The sequence below is a fragment of the Pecten maximus genome, chromosome 7 (genome assembly GCF_902652985.1).
Source record: "Pecten maximus chromosome 7, xPecMax1.1, whole genome shotgun sequence".
NCBI lineage: Eukaryota > Metazoa > Mollusca > Bivalvia > Pectinida > Pectinidae > Pecten > Pecten maximus.
In genome coordinates, this window is record NC_047021.1 from 43565000 (window position 1) to 43581369 (window position 16370).

Below are 16370 nucleotides of genomic sequence, written 5' to 3' on the forward strand. Positions count from 1 at the left end.
TTTAAACATTTACGTCGTCATGTTAACACATATCGGTCACATCTTTACACCTGTACGTCACCATCTTTACACCTGTACGTCACCATCTTTACACCTGTACGTCACCATCTTTACACCTGTACGTCACCATCTTTACACCTGTACGTCACCATCTTTACACCTGTACGTCACCATCTTTACACCTGTACGTCACCATCTTTACACCTGTACCTCACCATCTTTACACCTGTACCTCACCATCTTTACACCTGTACGTCACCATTTTTACACCTGTACATCACCATCTTTACACCTGTACATCACCATCTTTACACCTGTACATCACCATCTTTACACCTGTGCGTCACCATCTTTAAACCTGTACGTCACCATCTTTACACCTGTACGTCACCATCTTTACACCTGTATGTCACCATCTTTACACCTGTACCTCACCATCTTTACACCTGTACATCACCATCTTTACACCTGTACGTCACCATCTTTACACCTGTACGTCACCATCTTTACACCTGTACGTCACCATCTTTACACCTGTACGTCACCATCTTTACACCTGTACGTCACCATTTTTTACACCTGTACATCACCATTTTTACACCTGTATGTCACCATCTTTACACCTGTACGTCACCATCTTTACACCTGTACGTCACCATCTTTACACCTGTACGTCACCATTTTTATACCTGTATGTCATTATGTTAACACATAAAAATGTACGTCATCACATTTACACAGGTAAATGTACGTCATCATGTAAACACATGTCGACCATCATCTTTACACCCGTACGTCATCACATTTATACAAGTACTTTTACATCTGTATAAATGTCTCAGTTACCTGTGTATTTAGGTGAATGACACACATATCTGTGTATATATATAACAAAGGTATGTAATTGTGGGGAGTATCTTTGTTTGTTTTAACGAAAGCCATACAAATAGACTGGAGCCTATTGTTATCGATAGGCAAACAGGATGTAGCATATGATTCTCATTTGTCATTGTATATATGTCTATATAGGTACACCAAACAAAGAGACCATTCTATATACTCTTGTCTGATCTTTATTCTCATCAGATTTATATTCCCATATATACATTATGGTATCAGGCTGCCCTGACTTGAGCATGAAATCTGGAATAGAACTTTCTGACATATTTATCCAAAATCTGATAACTGGATGTCAGTCGGCATGCTTGTCTTTCACCAAAAAATACAAACTCCAATTTGATTCTTTCATCTTAAAAACAGATTTTAGATTATCTGTATTAACGGCTGCCCTGTAGGTAGGGCGAAAGAATTTTACCTGCTTCCCCCATTGCATGATTTCGAGAGGCGACTAAATCTGGGATCGTATCTTTTCTCTTTTTAATATTATTTACTTCTTCCTAATGCCTCCATTGACAGTGCCTCACTTTTGGCCTTTAGTTGAGTGTTTGCCTCGTGAGGAAGGCTTTGGGCTATGTCCCCTGGCCGAGACATACCAGAGTCTATAAAAATGGTAGTTGCTACTCCTACTTAGCTCTCAGCATTTTTTGGAGTGAGATAACTGGTTTGCCTGTTGTCAGTATAATGTGACCGAGTGGGGTGTCCTGCCGGGTGTCTTCGGTATGGTAGTATACTTCAGTGAGGTAGCACTATAAAGTTAGCACCAGTTCAGTGCTATTACAAGGAGATTAACATAAACATACCACAGCCTCCAAAAACACACATGCATACACCACACATATGTATCTTGCACACAATGGAGGCTGTCCATAAATGACCTTAGCTGTTGATCATGATAGGGCATTAAACAATACTAAACCAATAATGATTCAGTATATATATATAGAAATCTACTGTATGTTTACATATGGTCTAAGTAAAGTGATTCATTTGAGCATTTGAAAAAAATTGTTAAACAAATTCAAATAAAAAATGACCATAATTAAATTCTTTCGAGATGTAATATTGAATATGATTGGTCAATTTAATAAAGATAGTTTGAAGCAGTATTACCACAATATAGTTCATATGAAGCCTAGAGGGTGATTTGTTTTATTACATCAATGACTTGACCAACCCTAAAATATGATTAATAAATGGCCAATGAAGATGTTGTAAATTCTAGTCAGGATAACTGAGGGTTTTTTTTACAACTAGGCAAAAACAAGTTCGAATGATAGAATTCATTTTGGGGTCAGTGTGTTGGTTTTTTTGCTGAGTTTATCGCCTCATGAACAGCCAGAGTCATTTTGAGGTGGGGTCTCCTTGTAGTAGTTGGTGACTAACTCACTGAACAACAAACAGAAAATCTGTTGCATGCCATTCAGAGCAATTAGGATAAAGTGTCTTGCCCAAGGACACAACCCTGACAGCACAGATCTGTCTGTTTCTCAGCTTCTCGAGAAATTGAGAAACACAAACCGGCTCAGGTTGGTATCTGTTTAATCATGATGTACTATTACAAATTTCAAAACACATGCCTTGTATATAGGGATCATAACTATAATTTCAAAAGATGGTAAAGTTACAGTATATTGATTGGTTGTCTGATGAATTCAATCTATTAAAATGTTTTCATTGACAGAATCATGAACAATAACTGCAGATTTATAATGACACTTGTATTTCAGTAATGGACACGAGAGCTGTACCTTCATTATTGATACACTCAAATACTTAATCCCTCCGGATCATATATATAGATCCTGCTACGGCTGTCAGCTATAACTGTCATTCACATTTCCTGATCAGAATGCATGGTCACTTTCAGGTTTGTCGTCTGGATCAACATCGTCGGATACTCATTGATTTGTTTGAATTTTGCGTCAGATGACTTGATGCTCAGTAATCTGAGTCAGATGGAAGCTTTGAAGTGATTGTAAAAGATATATACTTGGTAAATTTTGTGCTGCAAAAGCAAACTTGTAAAATATGTCTGTATTTTATAGAATACTGCATCTATCACCTGTGTATAACTACCACCTGTCTATATCTACCACCTGTCTATAACTACAACCTGTGTATAACTACCAACTGTCTATAACTATCACCTGTCTATAACTACCACCTGTCTATAACTACCACCTGTCTATAACTACCCACCTGTCCTTAACTACAACCTGTCTATAACTATCACCTGTCTATAACTACCACCTGTCTATAACTACCAACTGTCTATAACTACCACCTGTCTATAACTACTACCTGTCTTTAACTACAACCTGTCTATAACTACCAACTGTCTATAACTACCACCTTTCTATAACTACTACCTGTCTTTAACTACAACCTGTCTATAACTACCACCTGTCTATAACTACCACCTGTCTATAACTACCAAATGTCTATAACTACCACCTGTCTATATCTATCACCTGTCTATAACTATCACCTGTCTATAACTACCACCTGTCTTTAACTACAACCTGTCTATAACTACCACCTGTCTATAACTACCACCTGTCTATAACTACCAAATGTCTATAACTACCACCTGTCTATATCTATCACCTGTCTATAACTACCAAATGTCTATAACTACCACCTGTCTATATCTATCACCTGTCTATAACTACCACCTGTCTACTACTCACCGTCTACCCCCTGTCTATATCTATCACCTGTCATACTACCACCCCTGGTTAACTATCACCTGTCTATATAACTACCCCACCTGTCTATAACTATCACCTGTCTATACCTACCCCCTGTCTATAACTAGCACCTGTCTATATCTACCCCCTGTCTATATCTACCCCCTGTCTATATCTATCACCTGTACATGTCTATACCTACCCCCTGTCTATAACTAGCACCTGTCTATATCTACCATCTGTCGTACGTACCATACCAATACTTTTAGGATACTAACTGTACCAATATGTTGAAGATACTAGCTGTACGAATATGTTGAAGATACTAGCTGTACCAATAGATGGGAATATTGGAGCATTATTCTAGTACTAATTAGTCTTAGCTTTATATAGAAAGTTGTAGAGCACTTGACAAGTTCATGGATTGATCCTACATGCTTCCATCTTGCTGTGCAACACAATTGATCTATTAGGTAATAAACTTGACAAGACTTACTGTTTTATTGTTGTTGTAGCTTTAATGATAAATTTTAGTACATAATCAGTCATATTTACTAATGAAACTTCTTTTGTCTCATGAAGTTTATTAGTCCTTTACTGGTGAAACGAGGGAGAACTATAGTTTTCATCTGTATCTGTCTTGTACAGCACTCGAGCGGCTTCATTCCTAGAGGGAATTTGATCAAACTTTGCACGGATTCAAAGGACTATAATCATATATCTCTGACAAGTTTGGGTTTGGGTTAAGGTCAAGGTCACTTGTTATCTTTAGAAAATCTTTTGTTAGCACTATAGCGGCTTCATTCCTTGAGGGACTGCATATGAATACAAATGACTATAATATCTGACAAGTTCAAGTTTCAGGGCTGTTGGCTCAAGGTCAAGGTCACTCTTACTATTTTAAGAAAATCTATTGTCAGTGCTCTACCGGCTTTATTCTGTGAGGGATTTTGATCAAACTTGATAGATATTAAAGGACTAATATTGCGGGGAAGTTTAAATTGAGTTTCAACGTTTTTTTTTTTATTAAGGTCATGGTCACTTTGCCGTCTTATGGGAGGGGGGAGTTTTCTAGGGGATGTGTATTGCTTAAGTAATACTCAGTATGCTTGCTTTAAAATATTTGAAAATTTTGCTACATCATTTTTGTTTTGAAATCAGTTTTCTAAACTAATAAAATGCTTTCTTATATAAAACTATCAGGAATTTACTGAAGTCACTGTACATTAAAAACACTGATAATATTGAAGGAAATACATAATAAAATTCTAATCATTCTGGACTTCCATATGTAATAAAAAGCCAATCAAGGAAAATTTCTGTCAGGGGAAGTTACTCTGCCTTTTTGACTGCTTCCAAGTAATGTTGAGAATAAACTATATAGATTAAATAATTTGATTTGATGTCACAAGGTTATGATAATTAATCCAGTCGAGTAAACAACATCCTCCGACATTCAATCTCACAAGCACAGAATTGTTGACCCTCCTGATGTCTGTCTATTTATCTGCCTCTGTGTCTGTCCTGATTTTGCATGATTACATTTTTTTTCTGAGAGAAAAATTGTCTGACATACTGAAGGTCAGCTTGAATCAATTTGTCAATCTTCATCACAGAAATTTTTATCATCTTATATAAACAGTTTTTTCATTCAGAAATTCAGTTTTCCTCCTGGTTTTGTTTAAATAACCTTGCGTTGGGGTGAATGTACTGGAGCCTTTGTAGGCTAGATTCTATATGATGTTTAGAGACTTCATTAAATATTGTCGTAGATTAATATTCGTTCAGACCTTTTGTAGTGGCGAGATTTATGGCTATTGATGTAATGTTGACTTGGTGTGGCTAATCTAGAATTATCAGACACCTATTACGGTATAGTTATACTCGTCTTACAGCAAGCGTAGGCAATCAGGAACATTGTCATAATGTTTACTGTGAGCCATCTTTGTAGCTTGTCCTGATTATAACTGCCATATAGGACAGTCCTTATTATGAATGCCATATTATAGACTCCTAAATGTTAATATCGCAGGACAGTTCTGACTATGAGTGGCATAGCTTGGACAGCTATGATTATGAATATGATAGGACAGTTTTGATTATGAATATGATAGGACAGTTTTGATTATGAATGCCATATGACAGTTGATTATAAATGCCATAGGACAGTTGACTATGAATGACAGTTGACTATGAATGCCATAGGACAGTTGACTATGAAATGCCATAGGACAGTTGACTATGAATGCTGCAGGACTGTTGACTATGAATGCCACAGGACAGTTGACTATGAATGCCACAGGACAGTTGACTATGAATGTCATAAGACAGCTCTGATTAAGAAAAATCATCCATAAGTATTAAAGGGCATCCCTATGTACTGACAACCATTAATATTTTATACTGTCTAAATTAGACCAGGACCTTAAAAAACAGGTATTTGATCCATGTAAATACCATTAGTTTGTAGTTTGTCATCAAATATGAAAAAATAACATTTTGATAATCATTTTCAGCTGACAACTAGCTGTACTATGTTAAATCTGACAACACTCAATACTTACTATATAAACATTACTACAGGAAACTTGATTAATTCCACTCGGAAAACATAATAGTTGAAGATATGGTAAATGTTGATATTGACACAGTATTCCCTGTTGGTATTATTACAGGTTATGTAAATATCAGGATACAGGGAAATATCGTGATGTTTCCTGCTTTTCTGGCCTGTCTTTTAAACAATATTATATTTGTTTGTTCTAAAATATAAGCCCACTGTGAGATACAGATGTACTTCTAAATCCTAGTATAGACTCATATCCTGTACGAATGCCAATAGAATATACTTCTAAAAATTCCAATATGATATACGTCTAAATCCTAGTTTACTCATATCCTGTATGAATGCCGATAGAATATACTTCTGAATCCTAGTGGACTCATATATCCTGTATGAATGGAAAGGATATATTTCTAAATCCTAGTATAGACTTATATCCTGTGTGAATGCCAATATTAAATATTTCTAAAACTTAATGGACTCATGTCCTGTATGAATGCCACTGGCCATGGGATACACCTCTAAATCCTAGTATAGACTCATATCCTATATGAATGCCGATAGAATATACTTCTAAATCCTAGTGAACACATATCCTGTATGAATGCCGATAGGATGTAGGATTAGATTATTGTTCAGGAGTTAGCAATAAATGTGACTATTATTCCTTATCAAACGTTCTGGACAGATCGTCATTGAAAACTAAATTTGAACTAATTGAACATCAATAAAGTAACTACATGTATATAAATAATCGACAATTCTGATTGGCTATCTGTAAAACAGGTGCTCCTCATACAGGTAAGGTATATGGATGTGTGGGAGGTAGCATAAATCTAATTAGCAATTCAATGGAAACGTAATTGGAGAGATTTATTTATGAATCATGAATAGGATATTGTTATCGCATGATTAGCAATGATACCAATGGGACAGTTTGTTTAGATATTTAGCATTGTTATCATTCTGAGACTTATCTTAAGGAGTTTTAAGTCATAATTTGAATACCGTAATAGTTTCTAATATGTTTTTACAGATTATAATCAATATTGTTTAAATGTTGTTATGAGATGGTAAAATAATATGCATTTTATTGTGAAAAAAGTCGTAAATGACTTTTGTATGTACAGTATCTGTAAGCTGTTGGTGAATAGCACTGAGTATCAGACATGCATATATATATATTTATATGTATATAGATCTATAACAAGCACAGGCATCAGATAATATCGCTGTATATATTTAGATCATTTCCACAATCTGTGTGCATTATCAATCATTGGGAATATCATATTTATTATTTATTATTTATAAATATCATATATCATTATCAAACTGTACATAAAATTATTCAGGCATTTGATCTTGCTGATGCGTTGGTCAGTGACTGTATTTCATTATTACATATTCGTAAACATTATTTTTTCCACTTCTGTGTAGTCTGAATATTACTGAAGAAATTACATATGGCTGTTTACAAGAGAAATTGGATTGTTGTCCAGGTTTGCTAAAACTTACTATAATCAACATGTGTAATTAATACATGTAATTTTTGGTGTCCAAGTTTGCTAAAACTTACTTACTGGAAAAGCAGGACAGGGAGACATATGTATGTAATTCTTGTATTTAATCATCTTTGAGATGTTTTGAACTTAACATATTTCCAGGATATTTAAAGTGCCCATTTTAATTAACAATTCACTGTGTATTACAAATTTATTTAGAGTTCTAGGGTATCCGGTCTGGGAGCTTAATGTACCCTAGTGAGGTTTCTGTTACAGACTTGTTCCACATATGTTTTTAACCTTAATTGTGGGACACAAAATCTTCGAAACTTTAATTAGATTTCCCTCTTGATTCAGTACTGGTAGACAGAACATTTATTTCTATTTTTTTTTTTGACAGGTTTTATGTCCGCTATTACGACCATATAGCCAGAACGTTTTACAAAGGCCTTATATAATATTACATATCCTTGATATATAGTCTAGTTTCTATAAATATCATTATAATTACAATGATATCCGGAACCTATCTGTCTTGGCTGTGGTTGATATATCTACGTTATTGTCGTATCATGGAATTCATGTTAGACTTCAATAGTTATCGTAATTATGAATTAGCCATCAACACGACAGCTGAACCATATTTAACACCTGTACTCAGGTGTGTGAAGGCTTGTTAACTTAACCAAATTTTCAGCTTAAATTTAATAGAATATATTGTTTATTCAATCTAAATTAAAATTCTAATTCAAGCATCTTACAGTTGAAATGATCAGTAAAAGAAAAAAAATTCAACTGCGTCAGAAAATGTTTATTTAAAAAAAAAAAAATCTGTGTGTCACCTATTGTAAACTTTACCACAGGTCAACTGGCTGTGATAGGCGTAGCTAAAAATAGCTGATATTATACCTACATTACATCTACCCAGATATACACAATATACATTCTAGCCAAGTCTAGGCGAGATTACAATGAACACCTATACTAGACTATAGGTATTCACTTCCGTCATTTTCTGTGTACAGGTGAGACTTAACGAGAATCTGTCAGGTAGAACGTCAGGTAACCTGTACAAGGCTGTGTTTGGATTTATATACACGTCCTGGCTGCAACGAGAAGTAGAAATCAACATTCTCCTCAACTATTGTGCTATTATTAAAAAAAGTACATGTGACAGAACATTTTACTCCAGTGGAAGCTCGAGGAGGGCAAGGTAGGTCTAGGTAAATATACACCTGTCTTAATATTGTTTTTTACCTGTGTTTTATTGGTATTTGAATAAGCAGGCATGTAGGAAAGAATTCATAATTTTCTAAAGCCGTTCTTGTCTAATGATATGGATCACAAAAATGTCTTCCTGGTTGGGGTTGTGTTAGCTAGAATTTAGAATGTGTTCATGACTAAATGCATGTACATGTACCAGTATTTTAACTTGGGGCTTAAGTGACAAGGTACGGACAGGCACATATAGCTGTATATAGCCTCAATAATCATACACAAACTTTTTTCATTGAAGTGGGTCACTGTATGAATTGTTGATCAAGTTGTGGTTGTTGATCCATAATGTCCCTTAATGCTTTATTCTAGCACAATGACCATTTATTTGCTTGGTTCTATCAATGTGCTGTTGGATAAAACTCGGCTTCAGTTCGCCTGTGAACAGTCATGGATTTTGCTTTAGTCATTCTATCACATTCCAGGTAGAACTTGATACGGCATGGTAAGCTCTACTGCAATACCTGGCCTTAATTGTGTTAATAGCCGAAGGTCTTGAGGCAAAGTGTATATTGTGTTTACATGTTTACAATGCATTACATGGAGATCGGAGATCGTATAATTCAATGAATTCTCGGATAACAACATCTTTGTTTGATTGCAGAATAACACATGTACAAAGTTACCAAAATATTAAAAAAAAAAAACAATTCTTTTCTATAGCAAATGCTCAGGTTAAGGAAATATTATGGTAAAAGGTTTTGTGGATTAACAGTACCATAATTATCATGAGGGCTGAGGGAGCTACACGTAAACTTTGGAAGTAAAGACTATCAAATAGCACTTGGCAGCATTTCTAGCTCACCATCTGGACCCAGATGTCCATATAGGGTAATTAGCTTAATCACTCGATTAGTGAAAATTTCATTTTTCCATTACTTCAAAATTTCTTGAAATAGGCAGGTAGGAAGAGACGGACGAGTGTTGTAGTTTTATAAAAGTTTGTTAAGTTTGTTTTACTAGAAATTATTTTACTCAGATTTTAAAATTGTTGTTAAACTGTTAGCCTGATCACATTTTGAACGACTTAGCCCTGATGATCAAATCGCCATGCGTCTATCCGTGGTCCGTTCCTCCCTAAACAAGTCTTGTTATCGCTATTTCTCAGAAAATACTGAAAGGATCTTTCTCAAATTTCATATGTAAGTTCCCCTTGATTCCTAGTTATGCACATTGCATTTTTTGACCGATCCAAGAACAATATGGTCAACAGGCGGCCATCTTGGATTTTGACAATTGAAGTTTGTTATCATTTTTTTCTCGGAAAGTACTGAAAGGATCTTTCTCAAATTTCATACGTAAGTTCCCCTTTGTCCCTACTTGTGCATATTGTATTTTTGAATCGATCAGAAAACAACATCGCGAACAGGTGGTAATCTTGGATTGCAACAATTGAAGGTACTAATATTTCTCAAATATCATATGTAGGTTTCCATTGGTCCCTAGTTGTGAATATTACAGTTTGGGACCGATAAGAGAACAAAATGGCACACAGGCAGCCATCTTGGATTTTGACAATTGAAGATTTTTACCGCAATATCTCAAAAAGTACTTTAGGGATTCTCTAATTTCATATGTAGGTTTCCCTTGGTTCCTAGTTATGCATACAACATGGCTGACAAGCGGCCTTCTTGTATTTTATTTGACAATTGAAGATTGTTACTGTTATATAGTGTTTTATAAATTTAAAGCTATTAAATGTTTTGAAGGAAGAGTGAAAGAAGATAAAACAACAGAAAAGATCAGGTCTTTCATTTGACTGATATAGATAATTCAATGGTGGGCGCAATATCCATTTGGGATCTCTTGTTACTAAACTGTGACTAGACAAGGTTGGGTTTATTACCAGGTATGGGCTAAATGGATAGATAGTGTAAAATTACAGGAAGTCATCCCATCCTAATTTTCCTTCCTGAATTATTACAGTTAGCATTCAAACACTGTGATTATATATATGTCTTTGCATAATTCTCTGTGGCATAGTGATGTAATATCGTAAAGTCATGTTTGAGCGTAATTTTCCTTCCTGAATTATTACAGTTAGCATTCAAACACTGTGATTATATGTCTTTGCATAATTCTCTGTGGCATAGTGATGTAATATTGTAAAATCATGTTGGAGCATCAGTGCCAGCCTGCTGTTTACAGTGAGGTTAGCTGTCACTCTATAATATCGGCTGTGAATTCTAGTATAATGAAGTTTTCCTGATACAAAATGGCACCTGCAGACTGTTGTTGGTCTTCATGACTATTTTTCGATAAAACTCAAGATAATAATACCGCCACATACTCGTCTGAGCAAATGACTTAAGGTATATCATTGTCGCCCGGAGAGGCATCTTCTACATAGAAACGATTACAACCTATTTGAATGACATGGAAGTTTTAAGATGTTCTAATTATAAGAGACTGTCCATATATAGAGACTACTAGATGGCACGAACCTTTTATGTTCAGTATTTTAAAGAAAGGTTGTAATATATAACTAGACTTTATCTGAATCAGACTCTGTCAATTTCTGTCAATCTTGGTAATATGATGTGACTGACTCACCAATGTCAATTTCTGTCAATCTTGGTAATATATGATGTGAATGACTCACCAATGTCAATTTCTGTCAATCTTGGTAATATATGATGTGAATGACTCACCAATGTCAATTTCTGTCAATCTTGGTAATATGATGTGACTGACTCACCAATGTCAATTTCTGTCAATCTTGGTAATGTGATGTGACTGACTAACCAATGTTAATTTCTGTCAATCTTGGTAATATATGATGTGACTGACTCACCAATGTCAGTTTCTGTCAATCTTGGTAATATATGATGTGACTGACTCACCAATGTCAATTTCTGTCAATCTTGGTAATGTGATGTGACTGACTAACCAATGTCAATTTCTGTCAATCTTGGTAATGTGATGTGACTGACTAACCAATGTCAATTTCTGTCAATCTTGGTAATATATGATGTGAATGACTCACCAATGTCAATTTCTGTCAATCTTGGTAATATATGATGTGACTGACTAACCAATGTTAATTTCTGTCAATCTTGGTAATATATGATGTGACTGACTCACCAATGTCAGTTTCTGTCAATCTTGGTAATGTGATGTGACTGACTCACCAATGTCAGTTTCTGTCAATCTTGGTAATATGATGTGACTGACACACCACTCACCCCACCGCCCCCACACCAGAACCCAATAAGTTTTTATTTTATTTTTTTCCTGTTGACAGGTATGTAAGCTTAGTTTCAATGAATATATGATGAAACGTATAAGATTACGTGATACCATATCAGTCCTGTAATAAGCCCATGAGGCGGACACATAAACTTGGACTCAAAGTCGGGGAGGGGACTTATTGAAATAGCTTTTGTTTGCATTATTGATGAACTCTGATAGGCATGGGTTGGCGTATTACCAGACAAATTCAGTTACCTATGAATTCTGAATTACTGTTACTGCAGCATTTACAAACACAAGAAGGTTTCTGGTTGATTCTACATACTTTCCAATAATAAAGGCATTCGTATGGAAATGTCAAACAGTGAGAGATGGCACTTCAGACTATCGCTTAGTAACTAATCCTGTGGCTGACACAGCGGACCTGTAAATATACTACATACCCTGGGGAAAGATGGTAAAGACATCACCAGTCCCTGGGGACAAACTGGTAAAGACATCACCAGCCCCAGGGGACAAACTGGTAAAGATATCACCAGTCCCAGGGGACAAACTGGTAAAGACATCACCAGTCCCAGGGGACAAACTGATATAGACATCACTATCCCCAGGGGACAAACTGGTAAAGACATCACCAGCCCCAGGGTACAAACTGATAAAGACATCACAAGCCCGAGGGGACAAACTAGTAAAGACATTACCAGCCCCAGGGGACAAACTGGTAAAGACATCACCAGCCCCAGGGGACAAACTAGTAAAGACATCACCAGCCCCAGGGGACAAACTGGTAAAGACATCACCAGTCCCTGGGGACCAACTGGTAAAGACATCACCAGCCCCAGGGGACAAACTAGTAAAGACATCACCAGCCCCAGGGGACAAACTGGTAAAGACATCACCAGCCCCAAGGGGACAAACTGGTAAAGCCATCACCAGTCCCAGGGGACAAACTAGTAAAGCCATCACCAGTCCCAGGGGACAAACTAGTAAAGCCATCACCAGTCCCAGGGGACAAACTAGTAAAGACATCACCAGCCCCAGGGGACAAACTGATAACGACTTCACCAGCCCCAGGGGACAAACTGGTAAAGACATCAGCAGCCCCAGGGGACAAACTGGTAAAGCCATCACCAGTCCCAGGGGACAAACTGGTAAAGCCATCACCAGTCCCAGGGGACAAACTAGTAAAGCCATCACCAGTCCCAGGGGACAAACTGGTAAAGCCATCACCAGTCCCTGGGGACAAACTAGTAAAGCCATCACCAGTCCCAGGGGACAAACTAGTAAAGACATCACCAGCCCCAGGGGACAAACTGATAACGACATCACCAGCCCCAGGGGACAAACTGGTAAAGACATCACCAGCCCCAGGGGACAAACTGATAACGACATCACCAGCCCCAGGGGACAAACTGATAAAGACATCACCAGCCCCAGGGGACAAACTGATAACAACATCACCAGCCCCAGGGGACAAACTGATAAAGACATCACCAGCCCCAGGGGACAAACTGGTAAAGACATCACCAACACAAGGGGACAAACTGGTAAAGACATCACCAGTCCCAGGGGACACACTGGTAAAGACTTCAGCCCCAGGGGACAAACTGGTAAAGACATCACCAGCCCCAGGGGACAAACTGGTAAAGACATCACCAGCCCCAGGGAACAAATTGGTAAATACATCATCAGCCCCAGGGGACAAACTGGTAAAGACATCACCAACACAAGGGGACAAACTGGTAAAGACATCACCAGTCCCAGGGGACACACTGGTAAAGACTTCAGCCCCAGGGGACAAACTGGTAAAGACATCACCAACACAAGGGGACAAACTGGTAAAGACATCACCAGTCCCAGGGGACACACTGGTAAAGACTTCAGCCCCAGGGGACAAACTGGTAAAGACATCACCAGCCCCAGGGGACAAACTGGTAAAGACATCACCAGCCCCAGGGGACAAACTGGTAAAGACATCACCAGCCCCAGGGAACAAACTGGTAAATACATCACCAGCCCCAGGGGACAAACTGGTAAAGACATCACCAGCCCCAGGGGACAAACTAGTAAAGACATCACCAGCCCCAGGGGACAAACTGGTAAATACATCACTATCCCCAGGGGACAAACTAGTAAAGACATCACCAGTCCCAGGGGACAAACTAGTAAAGACATCACCAGTCCCAGGGGACCAACTGGTAAAGACATCACCAGCCCAAGGGGACAAACTGGTAAAGACATCACCAGTCCCAGGGGACAAACAGGTAAAGACATCACCAGTCCCAGGGGACAAACTAGTAAAGACATCACCAGTCCCAGGGGACAAACTGATAAAGACATCACCAGTCCCAGGGGTCAAACTGGTAAAGACATCACCAGTCCCAGGGGTCAAACTGGTAAAGAAATCACCAGTCCCAGGGGACAAACTAGTAAAGACATCACCAGTCCCAGGGCACAAACTAGTAAAGACATCGCCAGTCCATGGGGACAAACTGGTAAAGACATCACCAGTCCCTGGGGACAAACTGGTAAAGACATCACCAGTCCCAGGGGACCAACTGGTAAAGAAATCACCAGTCCCAGGGGACAAACTAGTAAAGACATCACCAGTCCCAGGGCACAAACTAGTAAAGACATCGCCAGTCCATGGGGACAAACTGGTAAAGACATCACCAGTTCCAGGGGACAAACTGGAAAAGATAACTTTTGCCTCAGGAGAAAAATTGGTAAAGAGATCAACAACCTCTGGGGACAAACTGGTTAAGACTTCAGTCCCAGGGGACAAACTGATAAAGGTCATATGTTTGAGATAATGTCATTTGAAATAGAAGTATGAACAGTAATGCACAAATGAATATGGAGCTACACGACGTCATACATTTGAAGGGATTACAAGTTACCAGTGAAGATAACATGGCGCTGAAGGTTGGTACAAAAAAGTCTAGTAAGGTAAATTATTCAGTAAAACTATTTCTACAACATGCTTACAGACTTATCTAAGACAGATTTATAGTGTTCATTGATTTTTTGTTATTTTATTGCGACCTATGCTCTTCCTGGCTGTCTTATCGTTCATATCGTAAATCTGAATGTGACGGCTATATCACCTCTTGAGTCATTCAAGTAGTTGATTGACAACCATTTTAATCCGATATTGTTTTCAGAATGATGAAGCATTTTATGCTAACCTTAACTTTTCTGAAAATGTTTTCAGAAATGAGTTTGTCAGATAAATTATGATTTCAACATTTGAAACAAGAACTGGGTAGAATATTGAATAACATTTGTTGGGTTTTCTTTTCATAAATCTACACTGTGGAACTACTAATAGACAATTGGGTTGGCTTATTACCAGACATGGGCTTATTGTCAGATAAATACAGTACTTATTACCAGACACGGGCTTATTGTCAGATAAATACATCATTGTAGACATGGTTGGGCTTATTACCAGACATGGGCTTATTGTCAGATATATACATCTGTGTAGACATGGGTAGGCTTATTACCAGACATGGGCTTATTGCTGGGTATATAATAATACTTGTTGCCTTCACTTGGATCATGAGTCACAAATATTGGGGATGATGAAAGTGTTCGTTATGTGATGATTTGGAGGGAGACAGAATTTTGAATGAAAGTTTCCGTGCGAAAGGGCAATGAATTACAACTAGTCATGCTCAAGACATTTGTATATTTCCTGGGAATGAACTAACAATCTACAATTGATATTTCCATATTTCCAATTTCAATAAATCATTCTAACTGAGAAATCAAGCCAGACATTTGTTTCTGTACTCACTAGGTCATGTGACTTATGTGAATATATATCATGCTATTGTACTTTGTTTGAAGATATATATTTTTTAATTTTTCCTGTAATGGCTGTATTATTCACACCTCTGATCTGTGGGCCGGGTGTGTGACATTTAATAAATCTGAAATTGTTTCATCAGTTTACCCAGTGATAGCTCAACAGCATGTGTATGTTCCAAAGCAATAGCAGATCTGATTGGTCAGGTTTGAGGTTGTTTGAAGAACGGGAGATGGGAGTTTTAGTATCACTGTATATACACAGCTGCTGTATGTACATGTACACGCCAAGTCTTTCAAGTAAGAATAACCAAGGCAGGTTGTACTTCTATGGTAAAATCCTGGACCCACTTTGGAAAACATTAACTTAATTTTTGGATAGAATTGTACAACCACAATTACACTGAGCGAGAAGTGTACTGTTTCAGAGCC

General features: G+C 37.5%; 2 protein-coding genes across 6 annotated transcripts in view; both read left to right on the top strand.

Moving 5' to 3' along the window:
- The window catches only part of LOC117330925 (protein kinase C delta type-like), a 113762-nt gene that overhangs the window by 4805 nt on the left and 92587 nt on the right, over nt 1-16370 (top strand). For 3 of the 5 annotated variants that reach the window (XM_033889489.1, XM_033889494.1, XM_033889490.1), the window contains exon 2: nt 8684-8871. The exons of the other annotated variants lie outside the window; for them this stretch is intronic. The gene's annotated coding sequence lies outside the window, so the exon portion shown is untranslated. The remainder of the gene's footprint in view (nt 1-8683; nt 8872-16370) is intronic. 5 annotated transcript variants of the gene reach the window in all.
- LOC117331236 (formin-2-like) lies at nt 12580-14938 on the top strand. The gene is made up of 2 exons (XM_033889835.1): nt 12580-12681; nt 13028-14938. The coding sequence occupies exons 1-2, from the start codon at nt 12580-12582 to the stop codon at nt 14936-14938; spliced, it is 2013 nt and encodes a 670-aa protein (XP_033745726.1).

What these genes read in the sequence shown, in the direction of transcription:
- LOC117331236 (XM_033889835.1), top strand. Translation starts at nt 12,580, where the DNA reads ATGGTAAAGACATCACCAGTCCCTGGGGACAAACTGGTAAAGACATCA. An exon ending in CAGTCCCAGGGGACAAACTG is followed by an intron (nt 12,682 to 13,027) that starts GTAAAGACATCA and finishes AGACATCACCAG; the next exon opens with CCCCAAGGGGACAAACTGGT.